This window comes from Plectrocnemia conspersa, unplaced genomic scaffold, assembly GCF_051122295.1.
Source record: "Plectrocnemia conspersa isolate PC_06_02 unplaced genomic scaffold, ASM5112229v1 ptg000002l, whole genome shotgun sequence".
NCBI lineage: Eukaryota > Metazoa > Arthropoda > Insecta > Trichoptera > Polycentropodidae > Plectrocnemia > Plectrocnemia conspersa.
The window spans coordinates 2260529-2278529 of NW_028277166.1; the positions used below are offsets into that span (position 1 = coordinate 2260529).

The 18001-nt window shown below is 34.1% G+C and overlaps 4 protein-coding genes across 6 annotated transcripts; 3 read left to right on the plus strand and 1 right to left on the minus strand.

Moving 5' to 3' along the window:
* Positions 1-655: 655 nt before the first annotated feature.
* On the plus strand, positions 656-8838 carry LOC148237304 (E3 ubiquitin-protein ligase PPP1R11-like). Its single transcript, XM_088181697.1, has 3 exons — positions 656-862; positions 8215-8332; positions 8401-8838. Exons 1-3 carry the CDS (start codon positions 797-799, stop codon positions 8550-8552), a joined length of 336 nt encoding a protein of 111 aa, XP_088037823.1. The 5' UTR covers positions 656-796; the 3' UTR covers positions 8553-8838.
* LOC148237305 (succinyl-CoA:glutarate CoA-transferase) lies at positions 862-5261 on the plus strand. Its single transcript, XM_088181696.1, has 3 exons — positions 862-1168; positions 1249-1426; positions 4395-5261. The coding sequence occupies exons 1-3, from the start codon at positions 919-921 to the stop codon at positions 5170-5172; spliced, it is 1206 nt and encodes a 401-aa protein (XP_088037822.1). The 5' UTR covers positions 862-918; the 3' UTR covers positions 5173-5261.
* On the minus strand, positions 8788-14369 carry Fbw5 (F-box and WD repeat domain containing 5). 2 transcript variants are annotated; one of them, XR_015808921.1, is made up of 9 exons: positions 13378-14369; positions 11321-11478; positions 11027-11204; positions 10674-10896; positions 10235-10417; positions 9802-10148; positions 9506-9718; positions 9282-9432; positions 8788-8954 (listed from the first exon to the last, which is right to left on the minus strand). XR_015808921.1 is itself a non-coding variant. In XM_088181695.1 (9 exons), exons 1-9 carry the CDS (start codon positions 13571-13573, stop codon positions 8859-8861), a joined length of 1734 nt encoding a protein of 577 aa, XP_088037821.1. In that variant the 5' UTR covers positions 13574-14369; the 3' UTR covers positions 8788-8858. The 2 variants fall into 2 exon arrangements, 1 of the variants encoding a protein (XP_088037821.1); XM_088181695.1 differs by having other exon boundaries at positions 10246-10417.
* Positions 14370-15005: 636 nt separating this feature from the next.
* On the plus strand, positions 15006-17346 carry LOC148237307 (tubulin polyglutamylase complex subunit 2). Of its 2 annotated transcripts, none has more exons than XM_088181700.1 (4): positions 15006-15143; positions 15732-15899; positions 15964-16310; positions 17005-17346. In XM_088181700.1, the coding sequence occupies exons 2-4, from the start codon at positions 15788-15790 to the stop codon at positions 17164-17166; spliced, it is 621 nt and encodes a 206-aa protein (XP_088037826.1). In that variant the 5' UTR covers positions 15006-15143; positions 15732-15787; the 3' UTR covers positions 17167-17346. The 2 variants fall into 2 exon arrangements, with proteins under 2 accessions (XP_088037826.1, XP_088037825.1); XM_088181699.1 differs by lacking the exon at positions 15006-15143 and adding an exon at positions 15485-15674.
* Positions 17347-18001: the final 655 nt, after the last annotated feature.

The window sequence follows — 18001 nt, forward strand, 5'->3', positions numbered from 1 at the left end:
ACAAAAAGAAAACATATTACAAGTTTCAAGGGTCGTGACACCTTTAAGTGTCTAATGCATACTGGCGATTTTCTATAAGTTTAATTCGCGGTCAAAGTATTAAGAAGTATTTCTGGTACTCTGTTTAATTTGCACGGCACAACGTTAAAAAAAACGCTGGTTTTATACTCCTCTGCGATTCATTCAAGCATTAAGATTAGATTTGGGTCTGTTGGCAAATATACGCGAGGTATAAAACCAGTGGTTTTTGCAACGTACTGCATTTCTACTTAAATTTTACATTCTTTAAAATCACTGCCGTAAAATTAAACTGAGACTAAATTTAGCAGACTTTAAAGAAACTTTTTATATAATGAATATATAAGATCTCTCGAGATCCCACCAAGCGTGCTTTTCCATATTGGTAATATTTTTTTAAATTTTCAATCAATCTTAAAACAAAAAGATTGAAAATGAAAAAATCTATTAGTACAGTATTATAGTCATATTAGTATTTTTTTATTTGTATCAAATTCATTAATTATTATTTAATATTAAAATTGCTAATCAATTGTGTACTATCACTGTTATGACGTATTAATATTTTTATTATAGCCATAAAATATTATCTGTGTTGTGAAAAGTGATAATTTGTAAAGTAAACGAACGTCATGGTCCGTTTTATCGTCGTTAGAACGCTTGACGCAACTCTGTTGACGTCGGTGTTGCCATATGTAAATTTTTGTCCAAACTGACGTGCTCCGATCGGTGTTTATAAATATATTCGATATCGAGGAGTGCGACCCTGGCGACCTGCATGAGCGGAGTCCTGCAGCCGGTGGCGACCACCACCGCCGCCACCGCGCTCGACGAAACTGCCGGGGTGAGTCCGCCTGTCTTATCTTCCGTCAGTCGCCATCGGTCAGTTCCGCCGTAGAGATGTTGAGTCGGAGCCTTTCACCTTTAGCGGGCTGCCGCGTTTTGGATTTGACGCGCATCGTCGCGGGTCCCTTTTGCACGATGCTCCTCGGCGACTTGGGCGCCGAGGTCATCAAGGTGGAGCACCCCGACGGCGACGAAGCCAGACGATGGGGCCCTCCTTTCGTCGGAGACTCGAAGGAGTCTTGCTATTTTATATCGTTAAACAGAAACAAGAAGAGCGTCTGCGTCGATTTCAAGCATCCGAAAGGTGCGTTTTCGTTTGCCATTTTTCGTGCGACATGTGACATGTAACGCTGTAAATGACGCAGGTGCAATGTTTCGTTTCAGGATTGACTCTTTTACACAAAATGGCGGCCGAGTGTGACGTACTCGTTGAGAATTTCATACCAGGAAAGTTGGACCAGATTGGTTTGGGATACGACCGATTGAAAAGTATCGCACCTCACTTGATCTATTGTTCTATATCGGGCTACGGGCCCGACGGGCCGTACGCCAACAGACCGGGGTATATGTTTCAAAGATTAGGCAACAAATCCATTGTTTTTAACTCTTAAATGTCTAACGCCACTACATAAATGTCATTATTGGTATTCCCGTTGCGTTCCTTCATTTATTAAAAACATGAATAATCGTAAGAATAAAAATAGTTTGAATTAACAAGATGATCCTCTGACACTGTTCCTTAGTATAAAAGCTTTTATATCTTTATTATTATTTTTCTTAAATGTGAAATAAAGCGAATTAATTTATGTGCGAGTTAGCCAAAGGGAAGATATCTCCCCACACGTGCCTCATTTTGTATGAGTATTTTCTAGTCCCTCAACTGCACGCACCCAACTAGCACATCCTCAATTTACCGTGTTATCAAGTGGTCTATTGTATATATAATTTTTTGTTTTGTCCACATTGCAAAAAATCATCAATTTTGAGCAATTACTTTTAAATCGTACTGATTTTCGCGGACATATATTATTTCGGACAACAAAATATTTTTAATATTTTATTAAAATAAATAAGGTAAACATTTGGATTTTTGAATTTTTAACTAATGAGTTCAATGTAATAAACTTGAATTAAATCAAGTGAATCAATATTTTTAATTATTGAAAACGTCATTTTTGTCTAAATCCGTTCAATGATCTTTATAAAACATATTACCGTGTTTCTCTGGAAATAAGCCATAGTGTGAATTTCAAGATTTTTGGTATATAAGCCACCCCCAGAAAATAAGCCGTAGGGCCAGAATTCAAAGCATCAACAAACTGGCTGAATAACTTTCTCGCATTCTGCGACATGAACTGTCTTAAGCAAGAGGGACAACAATGTTTAAGCTGGAATATAATGAAGTTGTTAAACGTGCTCTTACATTTAAGCTTTTTGTTGATTTTATCGATTTTTAAAAATAAAAACTGTCGAACATGATTGATCACGTTGGTTCCTCGATAATTTACGTTCCATCTACTGGTTACGAAAATGCACGTATCACCTGTATTTAGGCAATTTATTGTGATGGGAAAAAAATTCCACCTATTATCATTTCGAAGGGGAAGAAAAACAAAATTGAACATTTTTCAGGAATAACCAAAATAACAGAGGACCTTAAGTATAGATTTTTATAACGTAAATCTTTCAATCTTAATCTTCTTAACCTAGTTCTTCTGTAACTACCTGTATTTGGAGAATTGTCAACAATTTGTTATTTGTAATTTGCAATACTGAAGAGAGTACTTTAGTAGAGAATAGCAAATGTCTTCTATTTGTTTTTTGACCAGTCCTCACGAATTTGGGACAGACATGTACATATTTATATTTAAAAAAATTATTATAATATATTTTTCAGTTTTTAACATTAAAAAATGGTATTTTTAGAACCTCGCTGCAAAATGTGTTGCTTAAAATAATTTATAAGTAAGTTCAACATAAAAAAGTAGAAGTGTTATAGTATTTTTAAGCTTAAATAAATAAAGGTTATTTTCAGATATCATCTGCTAGCTCTACGAAATAATTTTGTGTTCTCTAATTGTTTGTGGTCTTTGATTATGTGCATGCGGTTGCATGAAATGCATCTTTATTTTGATTTTTTGGCGTTTCTTTGTAGCTGGTTAATGGTTGAGGTTAAGTTTGGGTTTGAACAGCACGGGAGAGTAGCAACCAGTGGTTTTTGAGCGTGGCGCCGTGCTAACCAGCAAATAGCAAAAAATCAGTACACTATGGAAATAGGCCATTTAGGCAAGACAATAGAAAAAATTGTTTGAAGTTACGCAAGGGATTCATTTTATTACATGTCACAATTACCGTGTTTTTCCGAAAATTAGACACTGTCTTACTTGTATTTTTGGTCCAAAATATGTGCTACGGCTTATTTTCGAGGGATGTCTTATTTTCCAAGTACAAAAATTTATAAATTGTTGATTTATTATTTCGATTTACATAATTATACATTAATATAATATTTGTATATGTACATATCAGGTCATCTTTTTCTGGAATATCATCATGGCTAATCAAACTCTGAGTTCCAACCAGAACTCTCATGTTTTGCCATTTGGCTATCTTTAAATGATTATTTATTATCTAAACTGACAGTTATTTTGTCTCATGAGTTTTTCAACCATGTTTTTGCTTGGCTTACAGCTTTATTGCTAAAAGTCTCCAGTTTTGTTGAGCTTGAAATAAAATTTAATACATATTCTCTGCTTCTTAACATTTGCCATTTCTACATTCACAGAAATACAAGAATGTGATGTAGAGAAAACAGCATATAAAGCTTTACAGCTCGATGATTTAAATATGCGTCATGTGTAAAAACTAATGTGGAGAACCAATGACGCAAATATACGTGATTTGTAAAAATTTCATTTAATATCATTAAAGATAATATAGAATTTCACAAATATTCAGATGTCATCAACTTATTTATATAACTAGTTTCGAACAATCATAACCTTGTGATGAACCCTTTTTCTAATACTTCCATGATAACATTTTATTTTTATTTTCATAAAAAAAATAGTAAATCTAAAATATGTTTAGCTTTTCAATATGAAGCTCGCAGTATGTATGAAATTTATGAGTGCTTGAAATGATCGAATCAATGCTGATTTAATTGTAATAAAATCAAATCAATATTAGCAAATTTTGAGTTTTATGATCTTAAATTGAATCGCTCAAGTTATAAATATGTCATCAAGAAAGTTTTGTACGCATATATTAACAGATGTGTCTTTCAAGAAATACTGTGATTAAATGATAAATATATGCCAATGGTTTTTAGTGTCAGTAGATTGAGAACAACTGATAAAGCCATTGCCAAATATTAATTTAACCCATGGTAAACATTTTTATATTTAAATGATAAACTTAAAGCTTATCGTATTTATGAGAGTTCACAGTTAATTCTAAAAATAATGGATTTCTCCTAATTAATCTGATATTTATATAGAGAAGCTTGTATTAAGATTATCATGTTTTAGATATGACGTAATAGCCGCTGGATTCGGTGGCTTATTGAGCATCACGGGCGAAGAAAACGGTCCACCTGTAAAAGTTGGAGTAGCCATGACTGATATGACTACCGGATTGCACGCTTACGGCTCAATAATGGCGGCGATGCTTCTTCGGCACCGCACAGGCAAAGGCCAAAAGATAGACTGCAGTCTTCTTTCGTCTCAAATCGCCGGCTTGCTCAATTTGGGTTCTAATTACATAAACGCTGGAGTTGTATCTGGCAAATATGGCACAGCGCACGCCAGCATTGTACCCTATCAAGCGTTTCAAACTAAAGACGGCTATTTAATAGTCGGCACTGGATCTGACGATCAATTTAAGGCTTTGTGTTCGATATTGAACATCAATCAAGTTTGCGAAGACGATAAGTTCAAGACTAACTTGATGCGAGTTAAACACCGCAATGAGCTGATTGAGATGTTGAATGGTATATTTTTAAAGATGAATACCAAGGAATGGACGGATTTGCTGGAAGGAGCCCCGTTTCCGTATGGACCTGTAAACTCATTGGATAAGGTATTCGAAGACCCTCACGTTCAGTATTTGGATATGGTGAAGGAGATGGATCATCCTGCTGGTAAAATTAAAATAGTGGGACCACCTACGATCTTTAGCGATGGTGGAAATAGAGTCAGGTCTAGACCTCCACTTCTTGGAGAGCACACTGATGATGTGTTGATGGATATATTGAAATATGATGATCGTACCATATCGACTTTGAGGAGCGAAGGTGTTGTGCGTTAATATTTATATCTATGTAAATATATTGGTTGCTGGGAACAAATCTGTTGGTATATATTTTTGTATTTTTAATAACAATAAATATTTATATTTAGAAGGATTTTTTATTATCTAGATTTTGGCAACCCTAATTAATTCCTTTCTTGGATATCACTACAATCTCTTCTTTTAAATGGCAGTACAATTTTTAATTTGAATACATATATTGTAACTAACAGACACTTGGTACTGATTTACCTTTTTGGAAACAACTAACAATTACTGCACACTTTATTAATCCAGCACTACTTTAAATAAGAAGTTTATAATTCTTATTTAAACCATCATATCTAAAGGGTTTTCTATGTGATTTTGGTGTAGAAGATGCAGCAGAAAACTACTACACCTAAAAAATTGATGCATATGAGTCATCATTTTCAGCACACGAAGAAAATTATTACTCGGTTAGTTATATATGTATAATAGATGCTCCTCTCCATTGCACATGTTTGTTTTTTTGGGAGAATCGAAAAACTTGTCGACTACCTTATATATTTGTTATATACGTTTGTATTACACCTAGTAATACGCCACTGTTGAACTTCTAAAGTTATTTATAATGAGATTCAATTGTAAAAGTAGAGACTATTCACATGTATTTGTGATATTTTTTAATTTCCTTACACGGGTGAGTTAAATGAAAACATTGATCTATTGCTGATAGTTGGCAGTATGACTCACGCATGCAACCCAAAGACTACAGTTTGAGGTATTGTAACATGCATCAAAATGCATCAGCGCTCTGTCGTTCACTTATTGAGGAGTTGAAACGTCAGGCCACGCGTTACGACGAAAATTCTCGCAAGGACTTGCTAAAAGCTTATAAAATTAATTGCTTTATTTGGACTTTTTAAGAACGAAGTTTTTTCTTGTCGGCGTTACACAAATGATGGCGTATCTGAATGGACTTCTATTAAATTGTTAAAAAGGACCTGAACAAATATGAATGGTCGGTGCCAAATACAAACGAATGCATTTAATATTTCCGGCACAGGTACTGAACCATTACATTACGTCTAACAAAATTTATATTAAATAGTCTGTTTCCGGAGCAAATCATTAATAACTAGAAGGGACGTTGACTTCCCTCAACTCCCCAATATTCACTTTCATTGGGAACTTCCATCAGTAATATACTTCCTTCAGACACTTCAGTCAGAACTAGACACTTCCACCTCTTCACTTTTGTGTTGGAGACAGAGTGATGACAACAATTCATTACTGCACAAATTGTACAGCGAATTTCAAAAATAATTTATGTGTAAGTACGAAACTCATTGAAATTTATTGATGAATGAAGGTTAATATATGGTAAAAATTTACTAGAAAGTTCAAAAACAAAGCAAGTGCTGTAGCAGATTCTTTTACAGGGTGACCCAATTCAAGTTTCCTATGTTGGCAACACTGTAAATCAGACAGCTGTCAATAATCATGCGTGCTCAAAGTGTCAATTGTTAGTTTGTAACAACACATTTACGAAATGGACCGTTGAACCACCGCTTAATGCGTTAAAGTTGTCCAATTGCTTTACAGAAATAACAATTCTGTACAAACTGTGTATTGAAATTTACAGAAAGATTATGGTCAATTTCATCGTACTACTGAGCCAACAATTCGCAGCATAGTGAACATTTTTTAAGAGACTAGAAGCATTGGAGATTGGTTAAGGCCTGTGCATCATTGTGGCGCCTGTTCCATCCGAGAATATGTGTGACCGAAGACCCGGAATGGTCGATTCGTCGGCACTCGCAGCTTTTGGGCTTTTCTTATGACTCCTTTCGGCGCATTTGGTATTTGGACTTGCACCTACACCCATATAAAATTCAATGACAGTGAAGAATTTACCTAGATTGGGTGTTACAGCAACATGAATTTGATGCTGATTTTTCAAAGAAAATCTTATCTGATGAGGCACATTTCCACCTCTCTGGGTATGTTAATAAGTAGAATTGTCGCATATGGGGCGAGGAAAATCCTCATGTGATTCACGAGAGACCATTACATGACCAAAAAGTGTCAAAAAGATGGCGCAACATTAGATGTTTTGTGTTAAAAATTCTCAGGTTACATTTTGATGGCGTCAACTAGCCGCCAAGATCATATGATTTCCGCCGTTGGAATTTTTTGTGGGGTTACACTTTGTGTAAATTGACAAGCCCAAAACATCGGAGCACCTAAAAACCAACATCCGCCAAGTTATAGCCGAGATAACACCCGAAATGTACAAAAAATACATTGAAAGGATTGGTTGCTGCAATATGTCCAGAGGTGGCCATTTAATTGATATTATTTTTCATAATTAATGAAATACATACGTCAAATATTCGATTAACTCTTTCACCTTTGCTGATATTTTTGCACGCCATTTCAAAATTTGTGTGGTTTACACCTATTCTAGTCATATTTTTTAAAATATTATCGTTCAATAAATTCAAGTGATTTACAGTCTTAAATTATACCAAATAACTATATTTTTAGACTCAAAGGTTTATGGCACCTTAAGGTGCCCAATGAGTACTGGCGATTTTCTTGATGACACCTATAAAAGCCATCTGCAGTGAAAGGGTTAATAAAATAAATTCAAAGATCCTCAAATTTGTTTTTTTTTAAAAAAGTTCAGAAACTGAAATTAAAACGTCCGTCATACTTGCCAAATCTTAACTCCATTTTCACATCTTCAAAAGAGGTTTAGGTCCAATGAAGAGGTGCAGCAGTGTACTTTTTAAGTACTGAAAAACTTGTTTTGAACACAATACTTCTTTTGTTTTTTATTCGACTCACCCTTTAAATATTATTGATATTTTTTATTTATCAACATTTAAATATTATTAATATTTTTTATTTAAACCCAAAAATGTCTTGCTATCTGTTATTCAAACAATTTAGATTATTTTTCTTATACGTCATGATCAATTGGGCGCATTTCAATAAAATCGGATTGACTATGTACAAAGAATAAATTATATTTTCAACGTTATAATAAGACATTGTATTTCATATTTTCAGGTTTCGCAACCTCCAGCAGTTGCCATCTTGACGTTGCGGAAGCCTCGCGTGCAAAAAAAAGTAGAATGGACCAACGACACAGTGGATAACGAAAACATGAATAAAAAGAAATCAAAATGTAAACGTTGCATATTTTCTGCATTATCTATTCTTATCAAAATATAAATTTAAAATTTATCGTCACAGGCTGTTGCATATTCAAAAAGAAACGGGAATTCGGCGAGTCCGATTCCGAAGACGACGCCGACGAGTGCGACAACTGCAGTGGCCACGTCGAGAGGAAGATGAAGTTCAGCAAAATGCCAGAGGGCAGTGGCGAAGGCAAGAGTTCAGAGTAGGATAGTCACGTTTTATCATTACAAATTTTCCCATTCATTCACGGGTAATCCGAGCAATATATATATATATATAAATTCAATTTTCGTATCGTTGATCTCATCACCTTTTTTGCTAGCGTTTATATAGAGCAGAAGAATTCTACGTTTTCGTATATCGATGTTAATTATTATGTATGTGTATGTATTATAAAACAGTATGATTATGAATTGTGTATATAAATTATAACGAGTCGTATATGTTCAACAATTGTTTATTATAGTTATAAATAAATTATGTAAAATTCAAGTATAATATTATTGTAAGAATCACTGCCAAGACCTACGAGAGTGCAAGGCGATACCCTCCTGTTGTCCCCTGCCTTCGATTCTAAGAGCTCTCGTTGATGAATGAGAATGCCACACCTAAAAAATACGTAAAATACTTAGTATAAAAAAAACACGAACGTTAAAATCTTTGGTTTATAACACCCTTGTGGTGTATTTGTTCCGACATATAATTACTTGTGCATTATTTATTCTGACTCTTAAATGATGAATGTTTAAGTAAACAGGGCCAAAACTTTGACTGTTTTAAAATGCAAAGATTTTCCGATATTTGCTATACACTATTTTTTAAAGTAGCTTAACATGTTTTATGTTGTCTTGGCAGATTTCTCAAGGCACCGCATGAGTCTAGCAGGATGCAGTTTTTTAGATCTTAGAGTATTGAATGCTAAAGGAATTATATACCTTTATAGAATAATCGTCGCTAGCAGTGACGCACATGTGTGGATTGGTCGGATTGAAAGCTATCGCATTAACGCAGTCCGAATGGGGCAGCATCGTTAAACAGATACCGTAATGTCTGTCCCATATGTAAGCCGAGCAGTCTTCAGCTCCGCTGCAACAAAACAATACAATGAAACATCACACAATAGACTGAAGATATATGAAGACGACAAAAATGTACTAACCTCGCCACATACTTATCAGAAACATCTAAAAATATAAAAAAGAAGCCTGAATTTGGACCGTATTGTTGATTCGATCTCAGCATTTTACCCACAATTGTCAACTTTACAAGATCTATCACGTGAATGTCTATATGTGAAGCTAAAGGCGGTGGAGTCAGCGGATTCTCGATGGTATAATTCGGCGGCCATGGACGGCTATTTACGTAAAGATACCTATGAAGATTATCAATATATTATTTTAGTCTTGAGTGTTTGTGTATATATATATATGTGTGTATGTATTTAAAAAATCTGACTTATTATCCGGTGACAGCGCCATTCCGACTATATGACCATGCAGATCGATAACCTTATCAGGTACGTGAAACATATCTTTAACGGATTCGAAATCGGCCCAATTGGGTTGGTCGGCGCCTTGCCGTTCGCGCTCCCTTGCCAGCTCTCTCTTTCTGGCCGCTATCCGCTCTTTGATCGAAGGGCCCGGTGACAGCCTCCGCGGGAACTCGACCTTTTCGATTCTCTTGAAAGCTATCCGATGTGGCGTATACGTGTCGGCGCCTATTGTGAATATAAGTAACTTATTTTTGATGTCTTCGTCGCGACTTGAGCCGCTCCAGCTGCCCGAACTGGATTCACTTGATACCTAAAGCAGTGAAGGATTTATATCTGAGCCTCGTTTCTTTGGCGGGTTTTTCGAATTCGACGTTATTGGCAACGCAAGTGACATACAGTGAGTATACCTCTTCCTCTGACTCTGGCAACGTTTCCGGTTGCGATACGTAATCATTGTCGTACACAATTGTCATGCAGCCACTCTCTTTTGGTCTTTGATGCTCTTCATTTGGAAGATGGATTACTGATTCAGTGTTATTCTCTTCGCCATTCCATTTGCATTCACCGACTATTAAGGATCTGGAGAAGAAGATAAAATACAGATGTATGGTTTGATTATTTATTCATCCCAGTACTTTTTTAAAAATGACTCAAAAACTCTTGCACGGACCCACCCTTTCCTATGCAGTGATAAATATGCAAAAAATTGCTATTGTAATTTTCTTGAGAAATTTGCTGATTTTTAGGATAAGAATTCACCAAATATACATTTTTAAGTTAACTCCGAAATTAAATAAAACTTGAAAAGGACATAACTATGCCATTACATATTTACCTGACTGTACTAGCGTTCGGGTTGTGAAATCTATACAAATGAGATATGATCGGCGTATGCTCAGAGTCGGCATCCTGCGAAGCCTTATTGATCCATAATATACTGGCACTAGTGAGATGACCTAGCCAATGCAATTCCCCTGACAGCAAATGATTCTCGTCGATCCAACAACCGAATATGTCGTATGGTTTATTAACAACTCGGCATTGCAACAAAAAATCATCTGAAAATTGAAAAAAAATTACACCATTTCCACGCATATTCCGGTTGTTCCAAAAATGTATTACTAGCTGCGCGTGCATCTCCACTAGCGACACATTATTAGATTAACTAGAGTATAGAAGATCCAATACTTTGTAGGGCAAACACGGCAATTTCGCCGGACGTGCTGAAATTGGATCCGAAGTGGACACCGCTGACTAGCAGCAAGCTGTCGGTGGAGTTGAACTGCGAAAATTGCGTGTACTTCCAACTGAACTCTTTCATGTCATGATGGTATTTCAACGTGCAAGGGTACGTCGAGTCCCAGACCTTGAATGTGAATACGAGTATGAGAAAACGAGAGCGTTTGTACTAATAAGGAGTCAACATCTGTTATTCTGCTTCTAGTTGAAAGTGTGTTAAAGGTGTACGTTATTGGGCATTACCATGACTGTGCCGTCCTTGGACGTTGTGGCGAACATTTTGCCGTTGTGCGAGAATGACACGTGTAGCACTTGGTGCGAGTGTGCCTCTATGCATTGCGTCAGGACTATCGGTATGTCGCAGTGCAGGCGCTTGTATTCTTCTATCCATCCTGTAGCTCCTTTTAAAACATACTCTAATAAGTTTGAATTGCAAGATTTTCGTTGATAAAATACTGATTAATTACATAGACTGATATCTTATACATTTTTAGCTTAAGGCTCGTTTGTTAATTCGTTAGAAAACGAATACCACACTAGAATCTAGGTTTGTTGTACAGTACTTGTAGTAATTCTAATCTTTGCACTCATTAGTAGATTTCGCGCCAGCAGAAAGCGACAGAGTCAAAATAAATAAAATTGTTTATCTCAAATCACTCTTTGCGTGGCATGCGATCCTAATTCAATTAAAGCGTCGTTTTTATACATTTTTGGAATATCATACATGTATAAAATATCATATATATATAAACTATAGCATTGCGAAAAAATATGAAAAATAAATCTCAGTAAAGGAAAATGATAAAATAAAGTGCAATAATCTACAGATTAGTAAAACAACTAATGATAGCAAATTATACAAATCAATAAAAAAATATTCCGATTTTTGAAGAGAAAATTATGAACTTTGTCATGTACAAAATATTTTAACTTTTTAATATTTTAACAAACTGCAAAATATTTCATTAAATATTATTAAAATTATTTTTGTACATTTTAGAATATTAATATTATATACGTATGCACGTACATTTATACACTGGGGCTAAAAATGTTATTAGTTTTCTTACAGGTTGGGTTTGGTTTTCTACTATAAAAAACATTATTATAATGTAGCGTTCAGTTATTAATCAGTTTCTACTGTACTTACATACATCATTGTATATAATATTCAATCAATAAAATTATTTCTATTACTAATGATACAGTCAAAATCATCGTTCAATTATATAAATTAGGTTTTCATATTTTTGCGGCAATAAAAGGTGTATAATTGCCGTAGTGTAAATTTTCAATGCGTTTTAAAAATTTAATTTATTAAAAAAAAACGACTACCTAGCATTTTTTGTAAAAACATTACAATACAAAAAATATGTAACTGAGAAACTAAACGTAAGATTTTCATGAATTTAAATGTACCACACATTATAAATTTATTTTTATTTTTACATTCTGAGTTTTTCTGATTTTTTTTCATAAAAATGAAATTATGTGATACTTCTGAAATTACCGTTCCATTTTATACGTAAATTGAGTAATGTATTTATAGCAAAAATCTGTAAAAACTGATTAAAACCTGCACTATAGATCGTAAGTTGACGATTAATAAGGTAAACAGAAGTCCTCCTCGTAAAGATTGCTTTTCTTTGTCCTCTTTCAGCAAAAATTTCCAAAATTACCTTTTTTTGAGCTCTAACTCCTCAAAAAAATTCGGAGACGATTTTTGAACAAAAAAACGATGATTGATTATAATCAAACTAGGTATTAAAAATTGTAGCTCAGAGAATATCCCATACATATGTATCAACTTAAATATATGTATGACGAAACAATGCAGTTTATTTTAAGAGGCATTTAATATGCAAATTATATTTTAAGAGGCATTTAAAATGCAAATGTTGCAAATTTATCCAGTGTCTAACAAGTATTTCTTAATAAATTGTAAATTATTAATTATATTGTTAAACAAGTATATTGAATTTAAATTAAGTTGTCTTATCTTTATGACAAAAAATCTATTAAAACTAACTATAAAAAATAAAATAAATATTGAATAATAAAAGTTTGAGAAACTCAATATTCAGATTAGTTGTCATATAAATATAAATAAACTCGTCCGCCATCTTGAATTAATCGTTGAATGACATGTCGATTATGGCCAAAAGCTGAAAGTCGATAAAAAATAAATAAAACAATGGCCGACGTTGTGGATCGCCGATGGCCAACGACGGATATTTACTATTTGAAATTTTGACAATCAGCTGACAGATGGCGCATTTTAGGTTATGCATTACGCATACCTGGCGGAAGAACGATGCTGGCTGGCAGACAAAAGTCTCTGCACAGAAGTTTCTTCCAGAGCAGGTTGTCGGTAGCGAGGCGCCCCCATCTGCGGCAGGCGAGCCCCGCGGTGAGCGCGTCGCGCGCGCTCGACGCTGCTAGCACGCGCAACAGCACGGGCTCGGGCACGTCGCGCCATCCGCCCGCCTGACACATGTCTGACCACTGACCACTGACCAAATTAAGATTTCAGCGTCGTGCGCGCGCACGCGTCCCACTTAGCATTCAGCGATCGAGCAACGTTGAAATCGATACGCTCTGAATATCGATAGAATCTTACAAGATTCAAAATGAGCGTATTTGTAAACAAAGGAACGGCGCCATTTTGTATTTGGCCCTAAGTTAATATAATCGCAAACGAATTAAAATTATTCAAAGAAAATTTAAATATGGTCGATTTAAATTATTAATTGTGTCGCAATAAAAAGCACACCGTGGGATTATCCACCAGACCAGGAGCAGTCACTAAGTCAAAAAGATGCAAATATTAATTTATTTATTTTAAATCTGCGAAACATAACTTTCTTCAATGCGCCTTGATGATAGATATGACGGGTTCTCCCCTTAAACGTGAGATTGAATTTGTCGCAATTACTTGTTAGGCAATTATTATTAAGGCTAGCGTTATACAAGCGCACGTGCCGGTCGCCAGTTTTGGCGGATTAGGACCAGTCGCGAATGCGATACCGATGACAATTCAAAGGAATGTACTGTTCACACAAATAAAAACGGTCAACAGAATGTACGTAACAGGTGGTCGAGTATTATATAATGGAATACATTATTATAGACCATATTTTAATAAATGAGAAGAATGAGCAAAAATGAGGTATTTGCATTTTTTACTGCAAAAATAGTTTATTGAGTACTTTACTCATAACAATCGTATATAAATTTGTCTAAGCCTTATTATAATTGTCACAATAGTACTAATTTAGGTAGTTTATTAAAAAAAAAATATTTAAATATTCAATAAAAATATGTTGATGTATACGATATACAATAACTGATATCGACTATTTTCTATTTGTTTTGTATCCTATCATGATTATTATTTGAGTACTTAAACGCCTAGGTCACTTATAAGATGGTTTGGCAAATGTGTGGTGACAGGTTAGTAAAGATATATAGGTTAACCACTGGAGATGTTTTATTTTGACGGTAACATGTTTATAATTCCGCACCGATCGGTAAGGAAGACGTCCTTCCGTCGCGTCGTCAATTAACTTCATCTTCAACTATCGTTTTGCTTCGATGTTGCCAGTGTAATTCTAAATTTTATAATCGTATGTCCCTCACACTAGTAATAAATAAAAATAATTTAGTTAATCCTTCGTTTTATGATTTTTTTATTATCGTCGAAAAAAATATTAAGGGTTAAGTATTACTCTAAATAATGAAGACAAAATATATATTGAAAATCAAATTCGAACAATTTCAGTACAAACTATGTTGCATACTTGCAACATACTGTTTGCACTGAAATAGTTTGAATTTAATTTTCCATATACATATATCTTTTTATGAATAAAATTATATATCCCCATATAAATTTAGATACACTATAAACATTTTTTGGAGTGAAAAATTGTCTATATAGTATATTGGCCATTATAAAATAAATATATTTTGTAAAAGTGAGTTGAATCTCGCGAGCCGGAAAAATTTTCAAGGCGGCCGTGGGTTGGCCACCCCTGCTTTAAAGCGTAGATAATATTAACATAAAGTAAGTCATAATATTTAAATTCTTAAATATTATAATTTTCCTTGCACGTAAGACAAATATTTATCTGAGATATTCTAATTAAACCACGAAGTCAATGTCCAGTATTGTATTTTGATGTATGTATTCGGATCGCATGTCACGCAAAGAGCGATCTGAGCGTTTAACGTTTTAAGGTCTTAAAACAGCAAACTTGAAATGATATTATGTGCGCTTAACGCAAAACGTGACATTCATTATTGATTTTAAAGAGATAATATTTGATTCATTTTAAGTTGACTTTTGCATCCTATATTATCGTTAGTCGCTACAAAATTTGTGCTTTAAAATTTTAATTACAAAATAATCAATTTTATTATTGTATCTTATAACAACAGTACTCAGTTTTGTTAAAAAAATATCTTATTTGTGTGTTACTATGGTGCTGTTTTTGTTATATCAATTTACCAACATCTGAAATGTCACACCACAACGATTTAGTGTCTGAGGATTCATTTTATGAGAATTTACTATTGGGTGTTACTAAAGTATTAGGTACGATTGTGAACTGTTTCAGAAAACATATATTTCATTGATTGTGTAATTTAATAGAAAGCAATCAGCGCATCTCGAATATAGTAGTAGAGAAAAAATGGCCGGCGGACAGAATGTGTCTTTCATCGTGGGAACAGAGACACTGTGCGTCACTCCCTGATGATCTCAGGCAATTTTATCTATCGACAGACGGCTTCAGACTGAAATGGAGCTTTCAATACTCTAGTAAGTAATGAGTTCCAATATGACTTGAATATAAAACAACAATATTGATTTTATTATTATGCAGATGATGAGATATTACCGGTCGGTATGATTAACATAAACACGTTAACCGATTTAAATCTGACTCCGCAGCTAAAGGAGCTTTTGGATAATGCGGCAAACAATCCGAATAAAGGGCCACAGATCGGCCCGAAGAGTAAAATATTCGAATTGGACGATTGCAAGAGCATAGGGAAGGTGTGCTTAGTGTATTCGGATGGAAATTGGACTATTTGGTTGTTGGAAAACGAAGGTTGGTGGACGTGGTTGGCTGACTCGTTTGTGAATTACTTCCGGATGGCTTTGGTGCATCAAGGTTTGCCGAGATGGCAGTCAGTTTTTACCAAGAAAGGCTTACCATCATGGACAGAGGTATTATATATGTATATATTATTTATTTAACATTTCAAATACATTTTTGTTATTTTGGTTAATGCTAGTAGTTTACGAAAGTCTGTATAGCTATTGTAAGTTTAGTCACTCTTTAATTTATTTTTTTAAACTTTGAAACTGCTCTTTATGACCTACAAATAATTTTATTTTATATTTAATAATTTATTTGTTTATCCATTGGTCTAAAAGTTTTCTGCTTCACACTTCACTAATAGTTAATGAGTGTCATGATGAGTGTAATGATAACTAGACTAGTTCGAATCGCTTAGTCCTCTTCAGCTGTCTTTTCGAGTTGTCCACATTGAGGAGCTTGTTGCCTTGATGTTGACGTGCTGTTGAAGCCTTGTTTCATGTTTGGCAGCAAAACGTTTTATATCACTGGTGACGTCTTTCTAGTGATACCTAGGTCACGATATATAGCACGAAACATTCAACATGTTTCGTAAAACTTTAATTTGAATTTTTTTAATCATTTTAATGTGGCACTGTTTGGCACATCCCCAGAGAAATATGTCGTAGACACAAACCTCTTCTCATAAGCCATAACTTTCTATATTTTATTTTAAGTTCTTCTTTTTTTATATGTGTTCCTTCCACTGCAGCTTAGTATCCAGAGTCATGTCAAAGTATTTAGTTGTATTTACAAATGTGCGTTAACGTTGTATGTTTTAAGCAACTGTTCTTGTTGATGGCGCCGCATTTACTCAACGACTGTGAAAAGTCTAAGGCATCCAATACGATGACCATGGATGCTCCGTTGAATCACATCGATCCGACGATATTCAAGATAGCCGCTAAGCATTCCAATAGAGGAACTAATCCCAAAAAAGATTGAGTACTACCGACATCTTATCTGATTTAGGTCGTATTTTTGGACACTAGGATGTGAAATTTGGTTTAAAGCAGATTCAGATTGGGTTGATTTATGGCCGACACAGATATTTTCGTCACTAATTTATATATAAATCAGGAAATTGATGTAGAAGCAAATTAAAAAATAAAGAAAATTGGAAAATTTGACGATTTTATTTATTTGCGAGATTCATACAATAGTAAAAACAAGTATAATACTATGATTGAACTTTTGAGGCGATGACACTCTTGAACCATTTGGAAAAATAGTTATAAAAGCTATCGAGATATTAAGCAGTAATAAATTTATTTTATTATAGTAACGTTGTTTCACAATGGTAATCTGACGTTTGAAAATAATATCAAAGAGGCAAAGAGGCACTACCTATAATATAAAAACGAGAAAAACTTGTACATCAGTAACAATAATCGAAATAAAAATGACAACAATTTTAATACTAATTAACAGCAAAATAATTTGCTTATATATATATTTGATTTAAAATAATTATAACTATCAATAAATGTATATTTATAAAAGATCCTCGAATTGATAAGTAGATAAAATATCGCAGATTTTATGTAATATAATATTTATACTTCATTTCAAAATAGATTGTAAATGAATAAATCTTATATAGCACCTTAAAAATTCAATAAAAAATTCAGATGAGGATCTCGTTCGCATACATTTACAAAATAAAATATATCAAGCAGATCTTCTATTGGACGGAATATAGCTAGTAAATTATTATAAATATAAAAGTAGCTAATAAACGTAGTACATCTACGCAAATATAACATATATATAATATTTT